A 27,631-nucleotide genomic window follows, 5' to 3' on the forward strand; every position below is an offset into this window, starting at 1 on the left:
GAACTTTAGTAACAACATGAAAGAACAACGTTTTTAGGCCTAAGCTGATTGTTATTTATATTTATTTGGTTGAAACGGTGTATGTTAAAAAAGTATATGAGACTCATGCATGTAAACAAGCCACATTGGATTGATCCTGTGTCATTCAGAACCGACATTAAAACATCCCTCACCTGTAATTATTGGAGGTGAATGATTTATTTGGCAGAAGACACAGTTTGTCTCTGTACTCGGATAAGCTTCCCTGTTCGTTTTAGTCCGGACACAGACCTTGCATTTATCTGACTTAGCTAATCCCCCTGTCAATCATGCCCATCGTAACTCACTGAGATAACGCCAGGTTCAAGGCTATACATCTTTGTACAGGAACAAAAAAAAAGAAGTCTGGCTGGCCAAGCTACTGGATTGTAGCTATTGGCCAATCTCATTCATTCACTGTGGGCGAGTGAAGGAAACACCAGCACTGTGCACTATGCAAACTTTGACTGGGTGAAGTCACAATTCTTCCTCTCCCAAACACATGCAATGTTGAGTCGCATTCTCCAACAAGAGACGACTCAATTCTTCCAGAGTTCGTGAGAGTCTTTATAAGCTGCTGTGGACGTTAGCACTAGCCATGTCAGCATAAGCGTTGCAATTAGTCATATTATTCATAATGAAATCAAGGTTATGACTGTATTACAGAGATGGTATGAGCAGACAGCCTGACCACATTTGGGTGATTCCACTTTCAAGCAAATATTTCTACAGTTGTCGCTCATTTACAATGATGTTTGACTGAGGTTTGCCCCAACCTGCGGCCATTCTGACTTGTTTGAGGCTAGCATGCACAAAGTGACCGAGCACGTATTTCGGGAATGAGGAATTGTAATGTTTGGAACTGTTCGACCTCAACAAGGAGATATGTGGATATGTGGTTCAGAGTTGGGCTAGTGAGGCTGGGAACACATGAGTGGGTATAATCCAAACAGCAATATTCTTTTTAGAACTCCAAAATTACTATCACTATTCTTGTTTAATTTCTTTGTGCATTTATGTATTTTGTTTACAAGAAATGAAATATTCTGGTTGACTAAAGCCGAAGTATATTGTTGTCTACCATAAAAAGGCAAACTCAGTTCAATGTAGCTCGCGTCTCACCTGTTGAGAGCTACCGCTTCACACCACTAAAGTTGTAACCAACCGTACACCGCTACAATTGGAGAATGAACACATTTGGCTGCTGACAGTTCCCCCCAATAACCCAAAAGTGGGGGTAATGGCGCGGTGCATGTCTGATTCCAGCTTTCCGTGAGCATCTGCAGTCAAGCCAGGCCCCATCTGGTGTGTGACGTCACCCGGGTGTGTGCGGGCCCCTGTCAGCCCCGATCGCCAGCTGGCCGGGCACACCGGGCGGGCGCATAGCTGGCCGCTCATGCTCACGGGAGGCAGGGGTTTGTGGGGATGAAATGGTTGATGCGACAGAAACACTCACCTGCATGTATCTGATCTGCAGCGTGAAAGGAAGCAAGGCAAGACAAGTTCACAAGAAGGTCATACATTTGAAACAGCACAGCAGAGGCTTTGTACAACTGAAGAAAAAAGGGGAGCGTGTCCAAGCTAGAGCAGTATTGGCAGCAACAAGTTAGTCCGTAATCAATTGGGGATTGAGAACAATTGAGATGGAACATTTGGGTTAAGTTATTAAATGTCCAATCAAACGATCCAGCCTGTATATCTTGACTTAAAGCTGAGGTTTTGCAATAAACCATCCAGCATTTTCTCTTTTTAATACATTTCAGACACAGAAAAATGAGAAAAAGAAAGCTGGTATTCTAATAAGAGCACGAGTAGCTCACCATGGGTTGTCGCACTTCCACCTTGATGATATCCTCATAGATGTCATCGCCATCGTCATCACACGGCACACAGTCGTAGATGTCATCTTCACCCAGGTCATGCTCACTGTGAGGAGAAACGAGAAGCTGCTCAGAATATGTAGAACTGCAAGTGGACATGAGGAGCCCAAGTTCTTTCAATATTGACAGTACAATATGACATTTCTCTAAGCATATTGCAGCTCAACACACATATGCCAATTCAAATACAGAGATACAGAACTGTGTGGAGTTTGCATGTTCTCCCCGTATCTGCGTAGGTTTTCTCCGGGTTGTCCGGTTTCCCCTACCACTAAAAACATGTACAATGAGAGTCCTGATCACAGTGGGACTTTCCTGGTTAAATAGAGGATAAATAAATACAATTGCTACATTTCCTCTGCCTGAATGCAATTCATGCATTACTTGGTCTTAATGGCTTTATACTGTATTATATGATGAGGCAGTGGTTCTCAAATCTTTCAAAAAAGTCTAAACTATGGTTCTACTAGGTCTGAAATAGGACTAGTTGTAGTTCTAAAAAGGATGAACCCCAAAAAAAGACAAAAACATATAAACAGATAAAGTTTAGAAATGCCGGTAACGTGTTATATTAAGGTGTGCTTGTTAAGTATTAATAAAGTGTCAATACGCATTAATAATTTACCTGTAAAATATTAACACACTGCTTAATATACTTTAATCTGTTAACATACTAATTAGGCCATTAATAACTATTATTCACAGCCAACCCTTACCCTAAAATGATTACTAATGCTTATTTATACTTAATGAGCACACCTTAAAGCTGCCTTAAGCAATGTCTTCTTGAACTGTTTTCATCAGTAGGTGGAGTAGTGAACTCTCCTCTGCTCCACCACCACCACCCTCCCCTCACCTGGCTTTCCACCTGTCACCCACGCCCCTCACTCCCCTTGGGTGGTGTGCTGTGAGGTGAGGGCATGGATCTATTATAATAAACGGGTGAGGGAGCTGTGAGGTGCGGCGCTGGTCTTCTTCTACTGTTTGTGTGTGTGGTGTACATGGTGGTGCATCTACAGGAGCTTATTGGTAATCGGTGCGTGACCGGCAAAACGGGGTCGCTGAGAGCAGCTTTAATCTAAAGCGATACCAAAATGCTTATTAATCTCCATAGGGAAAGTTGTTCTATGCTGCTGGGGCAACCTGTAGGAACCAGGCTAATGGTCAGAACCACCTGGCTGGAGGATTTAACCTATTGTACATGTTTTAAGTGGTAGGGGAAACCGGAGGAAACATGCAGACATGGCGGAGAACATGCAAACTCCGCACAAAAAGGCCCCGTCTAACCAGGGATCAAACCTGGGAACTCTAACCTCTGCGCCACCCCATAATGCCCAACCATAATGTACACCACACACACCACTGTAATAAACAGTGAAGTCTAGGATAAACCAAATTACATTTCACCCTCATATATAATAAATATGAACAATACAGTGAGCGTTATTAGGAATATACGTTTGTAGCGGAGGCGGATTGAGGGCCGAAATGATCAGAACAGGTGACGCCGTCTGGATTTCATGTTAGGTCTTTGTTTTTGAGGAACAGCCAGAATTTCATCAAGAATAATAACCCATTATCTATTCCAAACAGTGTTTAAAAGCTTGTGGCCTCCAGCAGCTGATGACCTTTAATTATCTGCCGGCGCCTGTGTGAAGGCAGACTCATGGAGAGGCCCCTGGAGCTCGGGGCTCATATCTGATCTGCATAAGTCACGATTGTTTGGAGAGGCGCTGACGGGGAAAGGATTCCACAGCAGGGAGACACATTAGCATCGACGTACGTATGCGATAAAGAGTATTGTATGGTTACTGAAATCAGCGGCCCGAGTACAAAAGATCAAACAGAGGAGGGTTCAGAACTCATACAACACTGCAGCAATTAGTTTGATGAATCTGACTAAAGAAACCAAAGTATTTAACAAAGTAGCCCTGTTTGAAACGCAGGAAACAGATATAGTATCGCTAATACGAACTACTGATATAGAATAATCTAGAATATTTGACCTTAATTTGAACTCTGCAGGTTCATGAAATTGATACAAATGTTTTATAATTGTCTTTATTATTGTCTGTATTTTTTTAATCCCAAAACTACAATTTCCAGATGCAAGTTATCTGTGTTAGCGTTGCAGTGGGAGTAAATCACTCAATGCAAGTCTCGAGTCAAGTCCAAGTCGTGAAGGTCCAAGTCCAAAGCAAGTCCAAGTCAGTTGGTCACGGGCTCAAGTCAAGTCAAGTCTTGCTTTGGGCGACTAGTCACCTCAAGTCGCAAGCATCAGTGTTAAGCCTAATTTTCACTGTCGGACTAAAATGTGCAACGAGTGTTTCCTCAAGATTTAGTCATTTTGAAAATTTAGCCAAATATCAAAGTTTCCAAAATCTAATGGATTTGGATTTTAAGTCTAATTAATATTCAATCGCCACAAAATGAATTAATGCACAAAATTACCTGGACAGTATATTCGGGCAGGGGGCCTGAGGGGGTCTTTTAAACATTAGCTGCTTTCCCATAACGTTTTCTTTATTGTTCAATCAGTGGTTCCCCTATAATAATTCCCCAGCTCATTTAAGCTCATGCTCAAGTAGATTCTGCACAGCCTTCAGTCTTGCCATCACTGGGTTCTGTGAGGCCGTGTAAACAGGCTCCTAATGCTGTAATGTCTGAACGCACCCTGAACCACCCCCAAGATTTTTGTCAATTGATCCAGCTCTCACCACATTGTACCTCTGGAGGCTGCCTGTCATAGAAAACGTTTAATACATCCAAAGAAACACGCATTTCCTTCTCTCTTTTCGCTGTACTGATGAGACTCACTGTGTCGGGAAACTGAAAAAGCAGGCAGCTAATTATTAATTATAATAAGTAAACATAGATGCGCTGCTTTTACACAATGAATCCTGTTCTTTCAACAGCTACACTCAAATTAGTAATAAATATTATGTTACAGCAAGTCATGGAAAGTCATTGGCCCCAAGTAAAATCTCAAGCCACAAACTGCAAGTCTAAGTCAAGTCAAGTCAAGTCTTTTTGGAGCTTTGGCCAAGTAAGTCCCAAGTCCTCGACTCGAGTTGAGCAATCGGACTCGAGTCGCCCACCTCTGGTTTTTACCACTGCCCTTTAAAGGCCCACAAGCAGCCGGGGCTTCATTTCTCAGCACGGGAAAACCTTTGTACTGCCTGCACCAATAAGGAGGCTGAAGCTGTTCTAGAACGAAGCAGAACATGCATCACATTAACATACTTCTCTTAGCTCACTTTTTGTCGACATGGCTATCCCATGGTTCAATGTATGATTTACAACTGCAGTCAATCATATTCATTTTGGAATTCAAGCCCTTGAAACTCAGTGATTGTTTACTGTCTAGCCCTGCATACCTTCAAACTGGGCCTAATTGTTCTCCTATACTCCAGTCAAGTGCGGAGGGCATTGACGTGGAATATTCCCTGGACTTGGACAGTACAGTGGAATCGTTCCTGTATTGATTACGCTGAAACTGGAGGGAAGAACTTAATTAAAGACATGGCCAATTAAGAATGAAAGAGTGAAGATGTGGAGGCCGTAACGATTGAAACCACCAGGAGGAAGAGAGTCGCACCGATGCTTCCGGAGATAATGAGGGCCAGGCATCAATGCGCCTCCGAACGGGGAACTGAAGCTACAGAGATGATAAGACATCGATATGGCGGAAAGGAGATTAGCGGAGTACTTACAAACCTATGATCTTTTTATCTAGATTCAAAAGCATGCGAGGTTTGGTTGTTTATAATGCAGCAAAGGAATCAATCCCGCAATCAGTTTACCCTTTTTATTTCTACGGGCAATCGGTTACAAAGATCGGGCAACTTTAAGTACAAGAGCCTTCTTTGCTCCATTCATAAATTGTACTGACTTTCTCAAAACACAAATGTGGCTGCGATGACTTGGCGTTGCTCTGGTTTCTCACATTTTCAAACTGCAACACACTCTGTCTCAGCCTTTAGTGAGCTCGTTCTTGATCGTTCAGGAATCGAAAACCAAGCATTGTCAAAATACCGTCAATCCCATTGCTTTTCAAAACAGAAGTTCTCAGTTTAAAGTAGCATGTCTGAAAACAGCTTGGCGATACAAAAATCCATTATATCAGAAACAACATAATGTGAAGCCTCGTTTTTTTCCTTTCTTACTTTTATTCACAATATCCCGCAACCCTGCCCCAAACTCCCTCTGGCTGAAGTGGAGAGAAAACTCTGCCGCTGAACATCTGCTGTCTCCAAACTCCTCTGTGCCTCTGAGGAACGTGCTTTCAGAGAATCCCTTCTACCCACGCACTTATCTGTAGTATTTCAGTGTCTACTTCCTAAAAAAACGCCCTAAATCAGGACCAAACTGAGGCTAAAATTGAATTAAATTAGCAATATTATGGACTGGATTTTGAGGTTGAATTGAACTAAGTCTGCGCACGACAAACTCATACAATGTTCCGATCTGAATGTTCAGCCAGTGCTCGTCTTCAGGCCAGAAAGTCACCAAGGCTTTATGACAATCTGGCAAAAAGGACGGGTTTGTCAAAAATTCGGGAGGCTGAATCTCCGCATGTGCCTGCGGTGTAACCTTCAAAATGCAATTTCTACTTCTTAAGTTGTATGCATCATGTATGACAAGCAAGGGCAACATCACAGCAGGTCAAATGAGGCCAAAAACTGGGTGGACCGGTTTTGACATGAGGGAAAAGTGCTGAAATTATATACGAAGACACATGGATTTCAGTGAGCACATCTTCAAGGGTCAAATATGTAAGATTTTTTTTCTTTTTTTTTTTTTTAAATACCAGTGTCTCCAGCCCAGATATCAGGAAAACATATCACACATTTTGCTCCAAGCGAAATGTTGATAAAACCTCTAAAGCACATCAGGCAACACATACCCTTTAAAAAAGAAGTAACACCTAGTGACATCAGCTGGTGGAACAGATTGTTTCGAGCTCTTGAGAGCGAGAATGAATTACACATGTAAATGAAACAAAACAGGCGGAACTCGGGAGAACAAAACATCATCATGTGGTGCAAAAAAACAAAACAAAATTTAGCTTCGAAAATGCATTGGTGGTTAGTGAAAAGTTTGGGATCCAATCAGTCCTTGCAGAGCCGATAAACACAGAGCAAACTATCGCCGACGGGACCAGAACCTGTGACACACAGTCAGTCCGTCCTGTGCATTAGGTCTGTTTTCTGTCTGAGTGCACGGACAGGGGCCCGAGGGGTCACACTCCAAAGTGACATCATCAGAAAGTGACCCACTACTTTACAACCCCGAGCTGTTCATCTATAAGACTTTTCACAGACTCACAAGCATAAAACTCATTATGATTTGAAAACATTTAAGGGGAGACACTACAGGCAAAACTATTTTTTTTTCAGGTTTCAGGTTTTGGGCCAAATTGGTCTCTGAACATACAAGCTTTCACCCGGAAACAGAAAATATGCCTAATCTTCACAATAACATGTTTAAATATTGCGCTGATTCAATGTTCCCCCATAGACTTATATGGGAGAAAGCAATTTCAAGGGCCTTTTTCTCAAAACACATTTTTCTGTCATTGTGGAGACACTATGTCCACGTCAGTCGGACCTAAAGACTTCAAATTTTCCAGCCTTGGACTGAACAATATTTTGAAGATTTTTTCAGAGGGATTTTTTATTATTTAATCCCTAAGCCCCATTTATTGAGTTTTGAATGTCAAAAAAAAAGGCGAGAATTTAATTTTTACAATTTTTTTCACTAAAAAAACAGCTTATTTCAAAACTAAACAAGATATCCTAAATCCCCTCTGAAAACGTCTTGGTAACTCATTCATCAATAAAATGAAACCATGAATTTGAATGTAGCTCTATCCATTATTCAGATTTCGTCGCCGAAAAGATGGGAAATTTGGGGCATTTTTAGGCATAAAACACCTTGTTCTTATATGGAAAGATAAAATGACAGAAAACTTGCAATATATTTTTTTCTCACAAATATGCCAGTGATCTACAGCAACAGTTTCAAATTGATATCACCTATTCACCTGCAGTGTCTTGCCTCAACGCAGTTTTTATTGACATGAAGTAAAGGATCGTCTCCCGACTGTTACCTCCGGGTTCATGGCAGCTTCATAAAACCCTACAAGTAAATAATGGCCTGACTCCATTTTCACCTATTTTCCAGATATTGACTTTTCCCGACTTGGGCCCCGAGGGAACGACTCAGCAAGGTAAACTGAGACACATAGACGGGGTTGCAATTTAAAGACCGTAAGTGACGTCAAGTAGCAACATTGAGCTATTTGCATCAAATCGAAGCGTTACCTGATCCGAAATAATCACTGTCAATCAACTAAAGATCAAAAACACAGGCAGTGACAGGCATACACAGCAAATTCGTGGTGTAGAAAACCTGGGTGTTAGGCAGAAAAGTGTAAAGGTGTAAAATGTTTGGTGTTAATTCCACCATTTTTTTTGCACATTTTGAAATGCTGCATCCCAAGCAGGGGTAGAATTCTGGGGTTAGTTCAAGAGCACCATTTAACCCCCTTTCAGGGGTAAACTAGAAAAACTTGGTTGGCAGGAGCGCCATTTTTCCTCCAGGAAAACTCAACACAGTCTTCGTTTTAAGGTATGTAAAACACATTTTTTATTGAAATATCTGCTTTAGGTAACTTTTCATCATAAGCCTTCAGGACAGTGTTGTGAAACTTGATATTGAACGCTACTCTTCCGTGTGAGTCCGCCTCGTCCGCCCGGTTCGCCTCAGCCAGATAGTTTTCATCAGTGTTAGCGTTAGCCTGATTCAGTCTTCAATATTTCAGTAGACTAGAGAGCCCTTTGTGAAACTTTATCCCTCAAATACTACTGCTTTTATCGTGCAGGAAAACAGGAGAGCGCCACAGAGCTCCGCGCTGCAGCTATATTAACAGCACAAATGCATTCGGCGCTACGCTAGCTGCTAAAGGTAAGCTAAGCTAAGCTGAGCTAGGCAATGCTAACGGCAAATACTACTGAGATATTTTCCAAGAAAAGACTGTCGTGTTTGTGTTGCTCACTGTAATGTAACATTACATGACTTAACATTTTCGTGTTGTTCGCTTCGTCTGTTTGCCCCAGTTTGCTCAACAGTTTTCCATAAATTATGATGTTTTTTCAGGGGAAGTTCCGGATGCAATATAAACCTACACTGCAGGTCACAGATGAGAAAAGGGCTGAGGTGGACAGAGACATTTGGGTCTTCACATCTGGCTCTGATTGTATGGTATCTAGAGTTATTAAAATGTGCACTGTTGATGTCTTTTCTAAAGTAGCTTTTATTTTAGTGCTTCCACTGGCACAAGTGAACCTGTCCACCTTCACCTGGTTGATTATGGCCCAAACCTGTGTCACTATGTAAGTATAATGTCACTAACGCTTCAGTTTGTTTTAATGTGCTTTTATAGATGTTTTGTTTTTTCATTTAGAACGTGGAAAGGATTCTTACAATAAACTCTGGGAATAACAGTGTGATTAAGAAACATGACTCCTGGAGCTTCAACCACTCACATTATGGTAAGTGTTATGTCATGTATGAAAAGGGTAAGAACATGTTGTTACATGTGCATTAGTTGATTAATTATTAAATATTTGCAGAGGTGTATGCTCTTGGAGCAACGGTCCCTTCATTTAAAGATCACCATCCAAAAGCAAGTTCATTCAAGTCACTTAAATCATTTCTATCCATTTTAAATCTTGGTGCTACAAAAATGTTTGTTGTGCTTTCAGAACACTTCTATGACAGATAAAGCAACTCTGTGTTCCGTCAGAGACATAAGAATTGGTCTTAAAGATGAGCTCATCAAATTAAAAATCTACAGAAAGTCCTTAATGAAACCATGCGTCCATCCATAAACAGGTACATAACAACATAAACATGACTTTTGTCTGTATTTCTTCACAAGGAAATGTATATATTATAAGCTTTGCAAATGTCTCCTGAATGTGTTCTGGATGTGTCGTTTAAACTTGGCTGTGCAACAAATTGATTTGAATTCACTACATTTGTTTTAGACTAATCCAAGCCTTGAGGAGGATCACCTGCTGTCATCGATGGACGTCCACAGAAACCAAACCTGCTCCAGAAACATCCAAAGCTCACGTTTCATCTTCTACAATGTTCTGGACAAACACCTGCTGTTGTGCCAGTCATTTCTCCCTGGAGAAATGTGGTGAACTTTAAAATACCTTTTATTTTTAGGCCGAGATATGCAGGTGCCACTTTGCAGGCAATATTTTTTATGATATTGATATTATGACACTGTGCAATGTGAAAGTAAACAGCTGAAAACCATAGAATATGTTGATCCTAAATAGCCAATTGTTATAAGAACAAATATCGCCAAAAGGTTTTGATATTAATGTTGATATGATTACGTTGCTTAACATATTATGCTAGGTAAATATCTTTTCATACAGAATATGATGTAAACTTTTAAAAAGTGACATTTTGCATGTAAAGTTTTATGCAGAAGCTAAATAAAATATAAAAAGATTTTTTTGTACTTTTTGTGCATTTTTGTATGGAAAACCTCATTTACGGAATAAACCCCATTTATAGTGTTAAATTTGACTCCAAAAAGGGTGTAGAATATGCAGAAAAATGCTTTGAAGTTTTACCCCCAGGGGTGTTTATTCTGCCTCCCAAAATGGGGTTTATGTTCTACACCAAAAAAATGAGTACTTCTACTCCAGCTTTTGAGTAAACATGCTGGACCTATATATACACCACAAAAGTGTTGAAATTAACACCAAAAGGGTTTATTCCGGAGTAGGAAAATTTGCTGTGTATGGTTCGTCTAAAGCAAACCTCGCCTGCGTGAGCCTATAGGCCTGTGTTTGAGTGACGGGGAATAGGTGCAGCTGATGGGCAGCATCAGTCTGACCCAAGGCAGTTCAGGAGTGAATGAAATATCCACAAAGAGATGAGTAACTGGAAGTGCAAATGTGTTAATATGTTGCATGATAGAGTCAAGGACTTCAGGCTGCAACACTTTATGCTGGGTTGAGAATTTGTGGTGAGTCCAAACATTGAAACATTTGCTAAACATATCCCCCCACACCCTTCCAAGTGACCTAAAAAAACGATTAGAACACAAATCCACTCAGAAATTACATAGAATAGTTATTGCTATATTTGAATTTGGTTATTTCACACCTACAATTTGTCTGCTGGGCTCTTGTTTTCTTTACTGGTTTTAGCTCCTATCCAGCATACAAACAAAAGGTAGATTTTTTTTTGCCAACTCATCCACCCCAATACACCAGGAAGACAGTCCCCTAGCGCCCGCTTAGTCAGTTTCTCGATGCAATAGGGTAGCAACACCAGAGGTGAAGCTGACATGGAGACTGGACTCTTAGCCCGGGGAGGAAGTGAGCTCAAGAACTTCTGACTGCAGTTAGCAGATGGTTGAAATAAAGAAAAGGGTGTGAGACAAGGCAAGTACATAAAGCAGATGAAGGAGAGTGCTTCAAAGGTGTTGCGTCGGGATAGAGGAGAAACAAGTGAAAGGAGGATTCACGCCAACCAAACATCCACAGACTGTGGCAGTGATGGAAGACGAGCCGAACTTTCTACTATTAGTATTGTACGTCAAATACACCTATGGGTCTTCATCAGCATTTTTTTTACATGACAATTTGCAGTACTTCAGGTGTTTAGATCACAATTGTATGGAGCCCCTAACGTTCCCTAAAGAGAGTGGGGGAAAAAATAGTGTGCTCTAAAGATAATTGAGGAAAAAAAAAAAAACGGGCAGACAAAGACTACAATTAGCAGATACACTTCATAACCAAAACAAAGGTCACATGCTTTAATATTTAGCTTTGAATACAGCTTTGATTGTCTAAATCACAATCAAACATTAGGAGTCATCTGCTTTAACTGCAGAAACTTTGCCAAACTCATGGTAAAGGTAAGATTCCTTTGACAGACACACAATTTCCTGCTCATTGGCTGATGTAAAATAAAAAAACATAACAAAAAATAAAATAAAATAAATCACATAGACCTACAAACTAAAATCATTTAGTTAGTTGTGGGTTCTTCGTGTTGTTCAACAATAATCTCTAATACAATGTCTAACTTGTGCAGCTCAGCCAAGCCCACAGTTTAAACCACGCGTACATCAATATTTCAGGATAATTAATAAGTCTTTGCACTGGTTATTGCTAGCGTGGCTTCTGTGCAAAGTGTGTCAGCCTGCATTAGCACAAGCCACACTGACAAATCTATTATGTGTCCGATCACTGATGGAGCGATGTCTAGATCTAAAGGTCGAGAAATGCAGCATGACTTATTCAACACGACGCGGGCCTCTGCCCCTACAGGTCATGCGGAGTACTACATCTTTGTAATGCGAGAGATGAAGAAATTCACATTCTTAAGAGGAGCATTCTAGATGTTATTTTGTTTCAAGCTATTCCTGGGTTTCTTTCTTTTTTGAATGCCATTTTGAGGATTGTTGAACATTCAAAAAATACACATTTGCTACGGTGTTTCTCTTCTTTCTTTCAACATGACCATATATTGGCGATTCCAGAAATGCTGTCTGTATAGATAGATACAGACGGCATCGCGCCATAGAAGAGGGCGTGGCTTCGCCGAGAGGGAAAATAGAATTGAGAAACACAATTTTTCACACATTTTAGCCATTTTCTGGTGGGATATGAACTTATTGATCACACATAAATAAAGTCAAGTGTAAATCGGGCGCATATGGATATTTTCTAACAGCAGATTGTTCAGTGGAAGTGAAAAAATGGCAGTCGTAGCTAGCACTAGCTAGCCGTTAGCATTAGCCCGATGCATCATGTTAGCATTCTCCGTTATTTATGTATTCATGGGCTGTTGATCCACTTTGCTCCTCTCCATGTCTTTTCATCTTTATGTAGTAGAAAACTATATTCATAATTCAGCATTTGTTAAAGTAGTTTTTGAATAATTAAAGAAAGTTTAGATTTGTCTTGATTCCAGAGATGCCGTCTGTGTACTCCCAGTGCAAGAAGTTTTTTATATATATATATATATATATATATATATATATTCCTACTATATATATTCCTCTCCATGCCAGAAACAAAACCGATCAGAGTTAATGCCAGAGCTCTCCTTCTGACTCCATCAGTGAATTATCAAATATCACATGCTGTACACTCGAGTTGGGAGCACTTTCCCACCGACTCTCAAAGCGCGTTGCTATGGATACCGTGCATTCCCTGCCATTCTGATTATTTGGACCGTAATTGCAGTGCAGAAGTAATCGCTGCTCTGAGGAGGTAGATTCTGCTGCATTTTGGTACATGTCTTTTCGAGGGAGGGTAGCAGTGCTGCGCTGTACATTGGGTTAAGCCTTAATCCTGTATTAGCCTGGTTGGCTGCTGCTGCTTTCCTATTTTTTTTGCTCTATCTTCCCTGTGTTCATTATTATGTGAATTGATGTGATTTACAACATTGTAGAGATATATACTGTTTGCAGGTCCTATTTCATTCCAAAGTAGATTACAAGTTTAAATCACAGTGGGCTAGCACTCACCTCGCAGCAAGAATATGTTTTCGCTTCATGGAGCGGGGACTTCTGTTTAGAATTCGCAAGCTCACCCCATGTCTTAGCGGATAATAGGCAAGGCAAGTTTATTTTTACTGCACATTTCGTATACAAGGCAACTCAATGCGCCTATTACACTGATGAATGGACATCCGGAATCTATAACTGAGAGGTGAGTGTTGCTGAGGCTGTTCACCATTCATGGGGTTTTATTCAATTGAAATTTGTAAGCAATTGTGGTTAGTTAAAAGATTAAGCGTAACATTTTGAAAAACAGTCATGTTCACGTCAGGCCCTGATAACAGACATTAAGTCTAAGTACAAACTAAGGCAAAATGACCCGTTTACAATCATTTTTATCATGTACAATATGGCCTAATACAAGAGATAAAGTGTATTCTTTTAACCCCCTTCCTGAACACCTCGTCGTACCTGCTTGTCTCCTACAAAAACCCACCACATGCCACTGATGCAGACTCTAAGCAGAAAGGCCCACACTGCTGTGAGGGTGCTTACACCTACACCACCGTGCCATCTTTACAACCAGATATTCTATCAATCCCCAAAAGAGTAACTTTAATACAGATGAGAACCTTTAGTCTACAATGGAATGCTTCATTATAACAGAGAGCTAAGGCAAAAAGGCCACACACATACATATAAAACAATCACAACATATTCAGTATCAATGATATGATAAACAACTGAACTGATAATAGACTCAAATATCACTGAACCACACTGATAAAAATGTCCTCTGCTAATCATACCCACATCCTCAGGCAGCCCGAAATAAGCCAGTCCAAGTCGCTGATCGTGTCACATCCATGCTGCTGTCCCCATGGCAACGGGCAGAATGACAGCGGGCGACATATTTAATGTTTAATTAGACAAACAGGAAAAGGCAGATCGCAGCTCACTTTTGGAGGCTGAGAGGGTTTGTCATTTTAAGTCTTTAGAGTTTCATGAGAAGAGAAAATGTGCAGCGACTGTGACCGAGGCGTGTCAGACGTCCGAAAACACAGCATTTATATCGTGATATTGAGCTGGTGCTTTTTATAGACGACGTCTTTAGAATTGTCCATACATGGTCGACAAAGAGAAGAACAAAACTGACCTTTCTCCCATTTCTCCATTTCCAACTGGGAAAATGTTTTCCCCAATGAATGAAATGCACCTGAACGCTCGCTCAACAGGGGAAACTGACTGGGAAACATCAGCTGATCATTTTAATCAAACACTGCTACGTTCTTACTTTTTAGTGTGAGCTGTCGTCACCCTTGGAGAAACAAAATTGTGAGTGAAATGTCCGACATCAATGCTAGGAAAAAGTAAATATATGTGATATTTTTAAAGTATATAAAGATATGTTTAAGTTTTTATTTGATGACATCTAAATCCCCACTTTCCCACATAAAAAGCACATGAACACAAATCCGCTGGGGCCATGATGTCACATCTCGGGAAAACGAGCACCTCAGTCCACATGAACGTGGCAAATGTCAGGTGTTGCCACGGTGAAACAGTTGCATGGTAACAATAGGGAGGTCATAAAACAGAAAAAAGAATGTCCAAATATAACTCTTGAACAAGATCCCAGACTTGCAAGTAACTTTAGGCTTTAGGTTTCTGTGTATGCATCTCTCATAGATCACTACCCTGCAATCTCCAGGTCTTGCAATCGTCGTTGGGAAATCTGGACACGTTGAAGATGTTGTACAATGCTCATGATTAAAGTCTTATCAAGATCTTCATTTCTCTTAGGTCTGTGCAATTTCATCATGTAAAATATTTTTGAAATAGCATGATGTTTTTGGATGAGCAAGAACCAGGTGGACGCGTGAATCCAAGGCTGAGCAGCGTGCAAGAGTCAAAGGTAAACAATGAAAACATGAAAATGAGTCTGCACAGCTCTTGCACCCCATGTGAAGTTTGAGGCGAGATAGCCCTTCATCAGACATGAAAAACAGTGATTGATCAGTTCATCATGTGAGGATGAATCATCATGTGACCCAAGTTACTACTGACAACACATATTTCCGATACTTGCAGTCCAAATGATTCCTTTTAATCCTGTGAATTAAGAAACAACTCCAGCCTCAAAGAATTGTTTCTATTTTTTCCCGTTTGGGAACTTTAGATACATGTTAAGTGGAAACAAGTCACAAACAGTCAATAAGTAATTCATTGATTTGGTTATATTGGTTTATCATTTTACAGGAATGCCCACGCCAGTTTAAGACTCCACCGTTTTTACATACTGAGATATGTTCTTACCTTAGCTTTGACGAGTTCTATAGGACCTGTCTGATCTTCACCCGTGCCTTCAGTCACGTAAACACAGCGCAGACGGCGTTAGCATTTAGCCTCTCCCCCTCTCCTCTATAGCTCCAAAACAGGTCAAGATAGAAGCTACCAAGCTCTTCCACGTTTTCCCTATTTAAATATGGTTACGTGAAGTGTTACACTACAAAGTATAATTACACAAAATTAAACAATGTGGATTTTCTAAGCGGATAAAAGGGGGGACTATATTGTAAGGCGTAATAATACCAGGAGTAGTTTGGCATCCGCACAGTAAAGTGAAGATTACTGCGCAGTAAAGTGAAGATTACTGCGTGGATTTCGAAAACGTGGAAGAGCTTGGTAGCTTCTATCTTGACCTGTTTTGGAGCTATAGTGGAGAGAGGGAGAGGCTAAATGCTAACGCCATCTGCGCTGTGTTTACGTGACTGAAGGCACCGGGGAAGACCAGACAGGTCCTAAATAACTCGTCAAAGCTAAGGTAAGAACATATCTCAGTATGTAAAAACGGTGGCCTATTCCTTTAAACATCAAAACAACATCAAGAGGAAAAATGAAAGCAGTGGAAGCAGCTTGTACTGATTGTGGAGGTTGTGAGCAGAGTTATGAGGTTGTGAGTGGAATACGCCGGCCCTTTTTTAATAGCATATCGTTTGTGTGGTATCAAAGCCTTTTTTTATACTTAATAAGTGGGTGACTAAATGAGAGAAGCGTGTGAGTTTGATCTTTTCTCAGAGGCGCTTATATGAATCAGCTTAGTGTTTTTTTTTTCCCAGTGCAGGAACATCAACCTGCTTTTGTTCCGAGCAAGTGTTACCGTCATGCTTGCCAGTAGTTTGCCCTCTGTGATGTCACACGAAATCCATCTCTGATTTTAGCTTGTGTCTGATCGTGCACTTACTCAGCCAGCTCCTCCAGACTCCGGTAAACATCGTCTTCATTCAGCGCTGTGTCTTCAGACGGAAACGGCCTACAAGGAAAAAAAGCAAACACCAATGTGAGAGATTGTGACTTTTTTGTAAAATAATGTGAGGTATACTACTACTTTACAAGAAAATGTGTCATAATTGTGAGAAAATCTTGTGGCAGACTTAACAAAAATGAACATGTCATTTTTGGAACCGTAATTGCAGAAAACAGATCATTCAAATCTCTCTCTTCCTCTGTGGAGACATCCATAAAGGGCACACTGAGAGCGGGAGACACACCCAGGTTAGGATGATCGTTTCTGAGTGTCATCCTGTCACTCCTGCTCCATCTCCTTGGCGCTCCCACATCCGTCAAAAAAGTACATTGTCAAAACAGCTCAGCGCACGAGAGCCGACATGAATAAAACAAGTCATTCTGAAGCATGGCCTTGTAATTCCTCAGAGGAGACTCAGCACTGCTGTCAGAGGACACCAGGAACTAAGGAAGGTAACGGCAGCAGGATGACAGATATACATTTGTTTACATGGGGAAAATACTGTGTTTGATGCCATATAAAGCCGCTATTCTCAAAGTCTGGAGCTTTGTGGCCCTTAGCGTTCCCAAAGATCCCTTGCTTTTCCCACTATATTTCGCTGGAAAGTCCCTTTGAGATTGAAAAACACTCATTTCAAGGGAATCCTGGCAGTGAAAGTTCCAGAAAAATCTAGATAAGTTTCAGTGGATTTCTCGTCTTTTTGCAACACATTCAATGTGGAAGGAGCAGTTCTGTGTGGGCAAATGGAACAGAGAGCAACAAATGATTATTTGAGTTCAAACAGCAGGAGGCAACACTTGTGATTGGATGGCAGATGAAGGAGGAAAGTCTTGTAAATTTAGGTGTACCAATGCTCCAGACTCCCGGTGGAAGTAAGCAATCCCACATGAGAATGCAATTCACTGCATGGGTCGAGGCTCTACAGTTAGCAATGAACCTCAGAGACGCATGATAAACACTGAGGACCCGATCTTCTCCGCCCCTCCCTGACCCAGTCAACAGCTGAAATCCTCATTCACGCATTCATCACTTCCAGACTCGACTACTGCAATAGCCTCCTCTATGGACTTCCCACCACTCATCTCCAAAAACTGTGATACATCCAGAACTCTGCTGCCCGCCTCCTCACCCACACCCGGTCCAGAGAACACATCACCCCCGTCCTCCAGCAGCTCCACTGTTCAATATCGCATTCAGAACAAGCTCCTCCTCCTCACCTACAGGTCCCTCCATAACCTGGCCCCGCCCTACCTCTCCGAGCTCCTGCAACAACACCAACCCACCCGCCGCCTCCGCTCAGCTGACTCCAACCGCCTCACTCCCATCACCCGCAAAGAGAATCTAAGCTCTCCGTAGGTGAACAGTTTAATTCTACATGCCTCGGTTCCTGAGAATTCTAAAGCTAAACAGAGGCTAGTTTGATCAAATGCAAAAGCAAATGCCTAAATATACTTGTTTCAATTACATTTTCAACAACAACATTGTTGACACGTTTTGAAGAAATGCGTGTTGCCGAAGATCGATCGACTGGTTCTGGATTGAAGACTTAATCAGGATGTTTCTCAGCCGTCCTTGGACCCATTTTGACCATTTAAAAACTCAGAGAAACGTTACAATCTCAACTCTTTCGATCTGTCCATAAGAGGCCGCTCTGCTTTGTCAAACTCTCTTTGTCAAACTGTTTGCTAGTTTTGACAAACTAGCAAACCCGACATTTCATGTTTACAGCTGTTTGCTATGCAACACCACGCCCCCACGGAAAAACCTGCAAAAATGAGTTTATCCGTTTTTGGCACTCAGAGCGTGAGCAAACGCTCAAAACACCAGCATGTGGCCCCCCGGTCTGCAGGAATCTCAGTCAAAGTCAAAGTTTAGTCTACAAGCTCTGAGACATTCAAATACAACAGGTGTCCGCAGTCTAAAATTGATCAAAATGTGTCAGTGACAAGCCGCTTTTACACCTAAAAAAACAAAACAAAATGATAATCACTGACTCTATTCATGTAAAACATAAATTACTGTACAGACTAAACTATATTTTCTTGTATTTGGTTGTCATGAATATACAGGCTCTGGAGGGCCCCATTGCAATGACTCTGGGGCCTCACAAGGGGCCAGGGACCCCACTTTAGGGCGTTGACACTGCAGGTGAATATGGGAAAACAATTAAAGTTAGAGGTACAAAAGTTTTCTCATTTATCTGTCATTTTATAATGGGGAGAGCCAGGTTTTAAGTTGACGGTGGACAAGGAAGTTTCTCATGTTTGTTATTCTCATACTAGGTCTTACAAATAGATACGCATCATCCATTCACTCCTCAGTCGCACTTGGAAGTGACTGGGATACCGTATACACTAAGAAGATACCGTATACACTCGGAAGATACCATATACACTAAGAAGATATCGTATACAGGCAAAGTGGATAAAGGGTCTTGCCCTGGGAAACATCAGCAATATGTACTGGACGGAGCTGGGATAAAACAAATACTTTGTGATGGTGATTCTAATTTTTCGTCATCTAACTTTCTGCTCTATCTTTGTAATGCTTGCATTGATTATTCAGATTAACTGGGAAATGTTTTTGATCAATTGCTTTATTATTTTTCAAATAGCGTATTGCACTGTACCAGAGTCTGCCCATACGCCTTATTTCATCATTTTCATCATCCCTTTCGACTCTGAATCAGAACACTATAAATAAATGCATGTTAATGTCTATTTATTGTTGTTGAGCTCAGAGTCTAGTTCAAATCTTGTTTTATACTGTGTTTACGTAATGAATGGCTTTCCAGCAGCCGTAAACAGCTTGCTAGCATGACCTTGACCCGCCAGGCATAATGTAGCTGCTGAGCGCGATGATTTGTTTTCCCAATGCCAAAGAAGCAGCTAACCCACGCACGTTTTACACACACATACTGACAATATGAAGCAACTTTTTAAAAGGCTCGGCTCATTTCTCACAGTCGAGTGGGAGTGCAGGGAGCATGCGGAGGGGCAGGGTCATGGGGGTGAAAACTGTCGTAGAATATTCCATTAGCCACCAGTGCAACAGTTCAAGCAGGCTGTACGCATGTTTACAGAGGCTTTGTAAATGTAAAGGAATTGCTCATGCTTCCAATGAATGTTTAATGTTTGGATCAGATGGAACTGAAGGACACGAGGGACAAACAAATATATATTTCTTGTATTGGGAGATTGTCATGACATCGAAGAGGATGGGGAATTTCTGTGTGAGTCTGAATGTTCCTCAAGTTGCTCCGGTTTCCCCTACCACTAATAATATGCACAAGAGGACATCAGGAACTCCCCTGATCCAGAGATTCTTCATCTCAGTGTGACTTTCCTGGTCAAATAAAGGTCAAACAGTAAGATAGTAAGATAGTTTCGGGTTGGGCATTGGCAAATAAGGCGGCCGTTTAGGACTAAATTGTTCTTATCCTTTTGAGCCCATTCCCCCACCATCTATAACAGGGTTTCCCAAAGTCAATATTAATTTACCAAATTTTAAATGTTTTCTACCTGAAATGATCATAAATTCAATTTCGATTTTACAATGCGGGGTCCCAATTTGTTGGGCTGATGATTTCGTGGGTCGCAGTCTGAAAAGTTTGGGAACCCCTGATCTACAGGATAACATGTACAGCTATGTTTGGAATGGAAAGTGCTAGAGACAAAAACAAGAGGTTTCAAGCATTCAAATAAGACCTCCCCTTCGACACCTACTTGCCAATGCAAGGGCACCCCTAACCCAGATAAATTATAGACTGGGTTGGGCCACGTTCTCCCCATGTCTGCGCTGGTTTCCTGTGGGTCTCAAATGCTGAAAAACATGAGTGGGATCTCCCCTGAAAACAAGATTTTGAAACTCTTTCCTGTGAAGTGGAGGTACAGTCCAACATCTATTAAAGCATGGACAAGCAGGATCTTCTCCTGAACCCAGATGTATGGGCCCTGTCAGAATGAGTCCAGCATTAATCTAAGAGCACGTACAGGCCAGTACGATAATGGAGGCAGACGGCTTGTGTGGATCAGCCGCTGGCCTGGCTCTGTAGTAAAGTATTTGTAAGTATTTGTTTATGACATCTCCCACTTGAAGTTGTTGAGAATGGACCAGAGCACATTCCCATAACCAGCAAAGCTCCTTCTGAATTCTCTTATGAATGTGACAACATTTTTTTCACTCCACCAATCTTTAGGAAGTACGTGACGGATCTCAGCGTGAATGTGAAATGTCCTTTTCTTCACTTTAAATGCCTAGTCTATATAACATGACTCAAAGGAAACATTCCACATTGGATATGCTATCCCAGGCCTGTAAAGGGTCTCCTGCTCTGTCACTGTTCGCCAATGTGGGTGTGTGTGTGTGTGTGTGAACGAGCTTGACACCAGTAATTAGCCCCGTGTGTAATTAAAACCTCGTCAGGAGCAAAGGAGAGACCCGCGGCTAACGAGCGCTCCTCTCAGAGGCCAAAGGTCGCTGTCAACAACATCCAGCCCCCTACTCCTCATTCCAACCATGCACTGAGCAACGCTGCAAGCTCAGCTAATGTAACTCTCAGAAAGGCCATACTTCTAAAGCTAATTAGCCATTTAACGTTTGATATGTGTCTTTCTATGTGTCATTACCGCTGCTACTGAACATATTCCTCCTTGTGCTCAGAAGATTTAATGACAAAGGATTCATTTCAATATGATCCAATATGACAACTTCAACAATCCTCTCATCGTATTATTATCATTTATAGAATTGGGTGCAGTCTGCGAACGGTCAGAATTGGGATCAATAGAGGGAATGCACTTTTTCATGCTTAAAGGTGCACTATGCAACTTTTTTGTGTTTTTTCAGATGATCAGGTGGTTATAGCACAGATATGGGCAAATCTTTTGATGCAAGGGCCCACTGGGTTTTCAACGGGAGACAGGTTTTGGGCCAAATTGGTCTCTGAACATAAAAGCTTTCACCTGGAAACCAAAACTATACCTAATCTTCACAATAAATGTGTTTCAATATTGCACGGATTCAATGTTTCCCCATAGATTTATAAAGGAAAACATCATTTCAAGGGCCTTTTTCTCAAAATGCATTTTTCGCTCATTGTGGCGACACTATCTCCTCATCAGTAGCACCTAAAGACTTCAGATTTTCAGAACTGAACAATATTTTGAAATTTTTTCTTTAATATGTGTGCTGTGAGATGAGTGCATGGATCTATTGAGGGAGGTGCGAGGCGCTGGCCTTCTTCTGCAGTTTGCGTGTGTGGTGCATCTAGAGCAGCTTTTTGGTAATAGATTGGTGCTGGACCGGCAAAACGGGATCGCTTAGAGCAGCTTTAACTCTATTAGAAGGTGTATTCTGTAAACCTATTTAGCCACGTTATTCAGCAACATTACAACAACAATGGCCTACTCTGATTAATGCCTTGCTAACACTCCATGTTATGAGCCTTTGCACAGATAGGGGGGGTCCTCGGGAGTGCCATAACACCCCCGCATCTATGACCCCCTCCAATGAAATGTGCATTATATTATAAGTTATTAATGGAGTCCCACTGGGCCAAATTTAATTACGTAGCAGTTTGTGGAGGTTTTGTATTGGCTTGAGAGAAGCGTCGGCCCCACCGCAGCCGTTTTCATTTCGTCTAAATGGTGCATTCAGGTGCAATAGGAGCACAGTTATAATTTCATCAGGGCTCCTCTGATGAGATGTCTCCAGGATATTGTCAACCACAGTACAGCTTCAGTGAGCGCGAGAAAGTTCAGCGCAAACAAACAAAAGTTAAATTGCTTTGTTCAACTTGAAAAGATTGTATTGGTGAAGGCAAAATGTCTTCAAGAAAAAGGGCAAGAGACCAAAGAAAAATTGTTAAGACAATTTTGGGTGGCCATGCAATCGAATCGTCAAAAACTAAATTTAAAGCCACACTGCATAACACACCTGGTCGGTACTTGGATGGGAGACCGTTTGAGAACACCAGGAAGCCTGGCGAATGGAGCATGTGAGTGAGTGAGTGAGTGAGTGAGTGGTTGGTGGTGTTCGGAGGGGCCAATGACACAGACTAGTTGCCTCACTTCCGTCAGTCTATCTCTGGGCAGCTGTGGCTATAACAGTAGCTCACCACCACAGAGAATGGAGCACTTTGAGAAAGTAAGGCTTGTAAAGCACATTACAAGTGCAAGCCATTATGATTATTATTATTTCACCCAATAAATTGAATAAAATATAAGCATTTGTTTCATTAGGTATTTTTATCATTGAAAGACACCTAAAACAAAATGAACCAACAATGTGCGCTTGCCATGAGCGGCTCACCTCTCCTAAGAACTGACTGTAACCTCAGGGACGTGTCCAGCTCATCTCCATGGAGATGTTGACAAAAGAAGAATATTACAAATATTACATTTAAATGTGGCCCTCCATCCATTCTTTGATAACCTTTCCGTGTCTGGCATGGTCATAAGAATATCCAAAATGTACTTAAGTAACTTAAGTAAATTACTTACTGTCTGACTCTGGTGATGAGGTCCTTTAATCTCTGAGGGACAATGCTAAGGACATAGGAGAAGCAGCCCACGGTTGAGGGACACTAACAGACTCAATAAGTGCATAGGGAAGGTCGGCAATGCTGTCAGGGAGGACGTGGACTCTTTGTGGTGCAAATCAGTTATATTCTGATTGTTACTGCCACGCCCCCCTCCTCTGAGAGGCACAGGAAATGATTCCTTCCTGTCAGCTTTCGGAGCTTCTGAACTCTGTGCCATGTACTTTGTACATCTAACATCGCTTATTTTATTCTTATGGAGTGAGGTTAGGTTTGGGGTTATTGCATATTTTTGCTTAGATATTTATTTTAAATTGTAACTTATATAAAGTTTTCTAATCATTTGATTGAGTACCTGGCTATAACAGAGAATTAGGATGAATACAGTTTTTCAGCATTTTCTATCAGCATCTCTGTAATGTGTTTTCTGCACTGGTCCTGACAGATGCCCCCCCCAGTGGCATTGGAGGATGGGTCAAATGCACAGTACAAACTTCCTTTAGGCAAAAATGAAGTATTTCTTACATCTATACTTGGTCAACTTCCACAGTTTTACAGGCCCATTGTGAGTCCATATACCTGACACCAGTGCCCCTCCATCTAAACTTTACGGTTGTGATAAACTGTGCTGTATTCTCTGCACAATGAAAGTGAGTGGGTTTAGAGGGACCGGGGAGACAGTGCTTTTAAGGCCTCACCCGTATAATAATAAATCAGCGACAGCGCACTAATGAAGAAAAGCTTTATAATCTCCCCGAGAACGGCCCTGACGAATGGACACCAATAAACAGGCATTAAAAAGTAACTTCAGCGCTTTTTAGAAACTATTCGGTATTGAAATTGCTGCTGTAAGAAATAAATCAATAAGCCTGTCTCATGTTCACACTCCAAAATCAAAGCAGTTTCCACAGGCAGGCCCTAAACCCATACCAGCCCAGTGCCTTGTCGTCGCTGTTTGGTGAAGTGTCTTCACTGCCTAGACTAGAGCCAATCCAGAGTGACCAGGCACATGTTTTGGGACTGAGCACTGCTGAACTGATACCAACGTGACATGAACAGACCCCCCTCACTAAAACAGGCAGGTCATCTGGATTTAATATTTCACAACATAATACTACTGCTGTTGGAAAAAGGTGTTGGCACAACTTTAGGTTCCCTCCTGGAACCGCCGCCTTAACGTGGTGGAGGGGTTTGAGCGCCTGAATGATCCTGGAGCTCTGTTGTCGGGGGCTTCGTGTCCCTGGTAGGGTCTCCCATGGCAAACAGGTCCTAGGTGACGGGTCAGACAAAGAGCGGTTCAGAAGCCCCTTATGAGAGACCAACAGGCCCGGCTAGAACCATGAGGCCGTCCTTCTGTGGACCCACCACCTGCAGGGGGCGCCATAGGGGGGCTGCTGCAATGTGATTTGGGAAGCTCCTACAACTGCCCCACGACCCGGAAACGGGAAAGTGGAAGAAAATGGATGGATGGATGGATGGATGGACAACTTTAGCTGGTGTTAGCATAACATTAGCATGTAGCACACCTTTATAGTTGTCTTTTAGCTGTTTTTTTCTTGTAGGATTTACCGAAGCACCTCTGAATAATTCCAGAATTATTTGCCAACATTGTTTTCATCAGCTTATAAAACTTTTAATTACTGTTCTGTTTTTCCTTCAGTAATGTGTATTCTAGCGTTCACGTCTAGAGTGGCCCACAACATCTGCGCACCATTATTGAGTGGAAGCCCTCACATACACTGGGTAGAGTAGATACATGAAAAGCCAAGTACTTCGACCGAGCCGTGCCGAGCCGTGCCACTTTATGGAACCGCGGTAATTCATTGTTGAATAGCTGCTTCTATTGAATCTCGAACACCATACAACGCCCGTTGGTCAGCAGTGTCTAGCTCTAGACATCGATAAATCGCTCAGACCTAAGTGAACCAAAGGACTGCCTTTGAGAGCTGCTGCTGCTGCACATGTCCATAACCAAACATAGTCCATACATACCACAGGGACATGGGTCATTAATATCAGGCAAAGTGCTATCAAAGAAGAAAACAAACATATTTACAAAAGCACTGCCAACTATTACAGAAAGTGAACCAACGCATTCTGCTTTACTATCGTTTGAATGCCCCATAAAAGCATCACAGCGTTACATAGTCGGTCTTATATTCTTGAGCTTTACTTCTTTAATTTCTTCCAATATTTTAACTGCAAGTAGGATATAGAGTTCTCATTTCAAACTTCATATCCAGCTGTTTTACATCTTTGCACATTTGTCCCCAGCTCCTCTCTTCAACAAGGCTCACGATGATTCACCCTGCCCACCGCCAATGCGTTCTCCCCATGCACAACTGGTGGAGGTTTAACATGAACACCAGCGGGTCCCGCGGGTTCTTATGAGGTGAACGACAGCCAAGACATAAGCAGAAAGGCGCGAGCGAGAGGCGGCGGATGAATCAGGATTAATGAGCGGATAAGCTCAGAGGAACACAAGGTCGCGGCCGGGGACGCAGGGGCAGCAGTAAAGAGGATTTCACAAGATTCAAGACAAAAAGACTAACAGGGAAAGTCACATGATCTGCAGCATCTTGTCCTTCACAAGTTGAAAGTATTAAGCCAGAAATGATGGGAATCCTTTTCACAATTCAAATTGAGAACTGGTCATGCAATAAATTCTTGGAAATTGGAAGAAAAAAAAAAAGAAGGCTTGGCGCTTTAATTGACAGACAGAGTCAAGAAAGCATGGCAATTTTAGGTTTTGATGGATCAATTATTAATCCTCAAAGAAATTATGGGGCATAAGGGGAGACTAATTGCTCGTTGCTGTATTTGCAACCATTTCTAACACAATACCGTGTAATTGCTTTTTTTATGTTTTAGATTTTCTTTTATTTACATGTACGGAATTTTTAAAAGGTGAAATTAAATTATTTGCATATAGTGCACACTTTTGCCATTTCACCCCTTATTCCTCAGTGAATAAGGGGTGGAAATTTGGAAGAACTTAAAATATAAAACATATTTTGACCATATTTTTTTATTTTGCACTTGTTTGTTTCCTATATAATTCCACATGTTCATCCATAGATTAATGTGCTCAATGAGAATCACACAATTTAAATAATAAAGAACATGAAGTATTTCCAGTGCTGTACATCAGTGATTCCCAACCTTGTTTGTACCGTGTACCCCTTGAGGCATTCATTTATACTACGAGTACCCCCTAACTTGGGAAACACTGCTGTATATCAGCATCTTTAATAAACAACTATTTACGGGCAGATGAGCTTTTTAGGAGATCGTGTTGAAGCTAGAACACTTCTCTTTCACCATCAGAAGTGAGAGAGAAGGGAGAGAGGGGCAGAAAAAAAGTTACGTGAATGAGAGCAAGAGAAGCTTAATTGGGTCGTGTGATAACAAACTCCTGCAGAGTGGAAATACTGAGGTTATACTGTGTAAAATAGTGACATTTTTTCGTTTTACTTTGAAAATCTGGATGTTGATGCCGTTCTCTTTCCTGTCTGGTGCGATCTATACTGTGGAGCCTTAACTGGCCAGCACTGATGGAGCTGAAAAATAGAGTTGGTCTATATTTTTGTCAGAGAGGGACAGAAAAGCGGGCCGGCAACGGAGGCCCTTCGGAGCGGAGGATGTTCAGTGTTTAACAGTTAAAATAGCAATGCATTTGAGGCAGAGGTCGGGGTGGAACGAGGCGAACATGGAGAATGTGGAATCTGGCAGTTAGCCATAGTGATATGCTTAATGGTGGTAACTCTTTATTGTGGCTACTACTTTTACCCTCCATCCCTAGTAAAAGGGATCGACACATTATTCAGTTACGGGCAACCAGATAGCAACACAATTGGTCTGAGCTCTTTATTGAACCACCAACACACATGTCTATAAGGTTGTTGGAGGAACTGGAGTCTCCCAAATCTCACAGGAGATGGAACATGCTAACTCTACACAGACCACACACCGCACCTTCTCACTCTGGGGCTAACCACTGTGCCACGCTGCTATATTACATTAGAGTTGAATGAGCATTTACTTCACACCCAAGCTCACTTTTCTGCTGTGTCGAAATGTGTGGATGGCAGCACATTTGTGAGTGGAGCGGCCTGGTGCTGACACGGTGACAGGGAAATGAACTATCGAGGGGCATTAGAGGAGAGGACAGTAAAGACAGGATCAATGCCTCTCTATGGGATGTCAATAGACAAGCCCACGGGCAGAGGGACCACCGTGCGCTACCCTCCTCCTGAAAAAAGAGGGTAATGGATGTACTGGGACTGTGGAGTTTAATAATGGACAATGTGGGGTTAGCTGTCTAAGCATTCAAGAGT

At 41.7% G+C, this 27,631-nt stretch overlaps 1 protein-coding gene across 10 annotated transcripts in view; it reads right to left on the minus strand.

Moving 5' to 3' along the window:
* The window catches only part of vav2 (vav 2 guanine nucleotide exchange factor), a 308,481-nt gene that overhangs the window by 52,298 nt on the left and 228,552 nt on the right, over positions 1–27,631 (minus strand). For 5 of the 10 annotated variants that reach the window (XM_079582573.1, XM_079582571.1, XM_079582576.1 and 2 more), the window contains exons 4-6: positions 16,691–16,759; positions 1,839–1,944; positions 1,475–1,489 (exon numbers count right to left, since the gene is read on the minus strand). In XM_079582573.1, coding sequence (XP_079438699.1) covers positions 1,475–1,489; positions 1,839–1,944; positions 16,691–16,759 — 190 coding nt within the window. The remainder of the gene's footprint in view (positions 1–1,474; positions 1,490–1,838; positions 1,945–16,690; positions 16,760–27,631) is intronic. The other 5 variants (XM_079582578.1, XM_079582572.1, XM_079582580.1 and 2 more) reach the window with 1 other exon arrangement.

This window comes from Gobius niger (genome assembly GCF_951799975.1).
Source record: "Gobius niger genome assembly, chromosome: 2".
Taxonomy (NCBI): domain Eukaryota; kingdom Metazoa; phylum Chordata; class Actinopteri; order Gobiiformes; family Gobiidae; genus Gobius; species Gobius niger.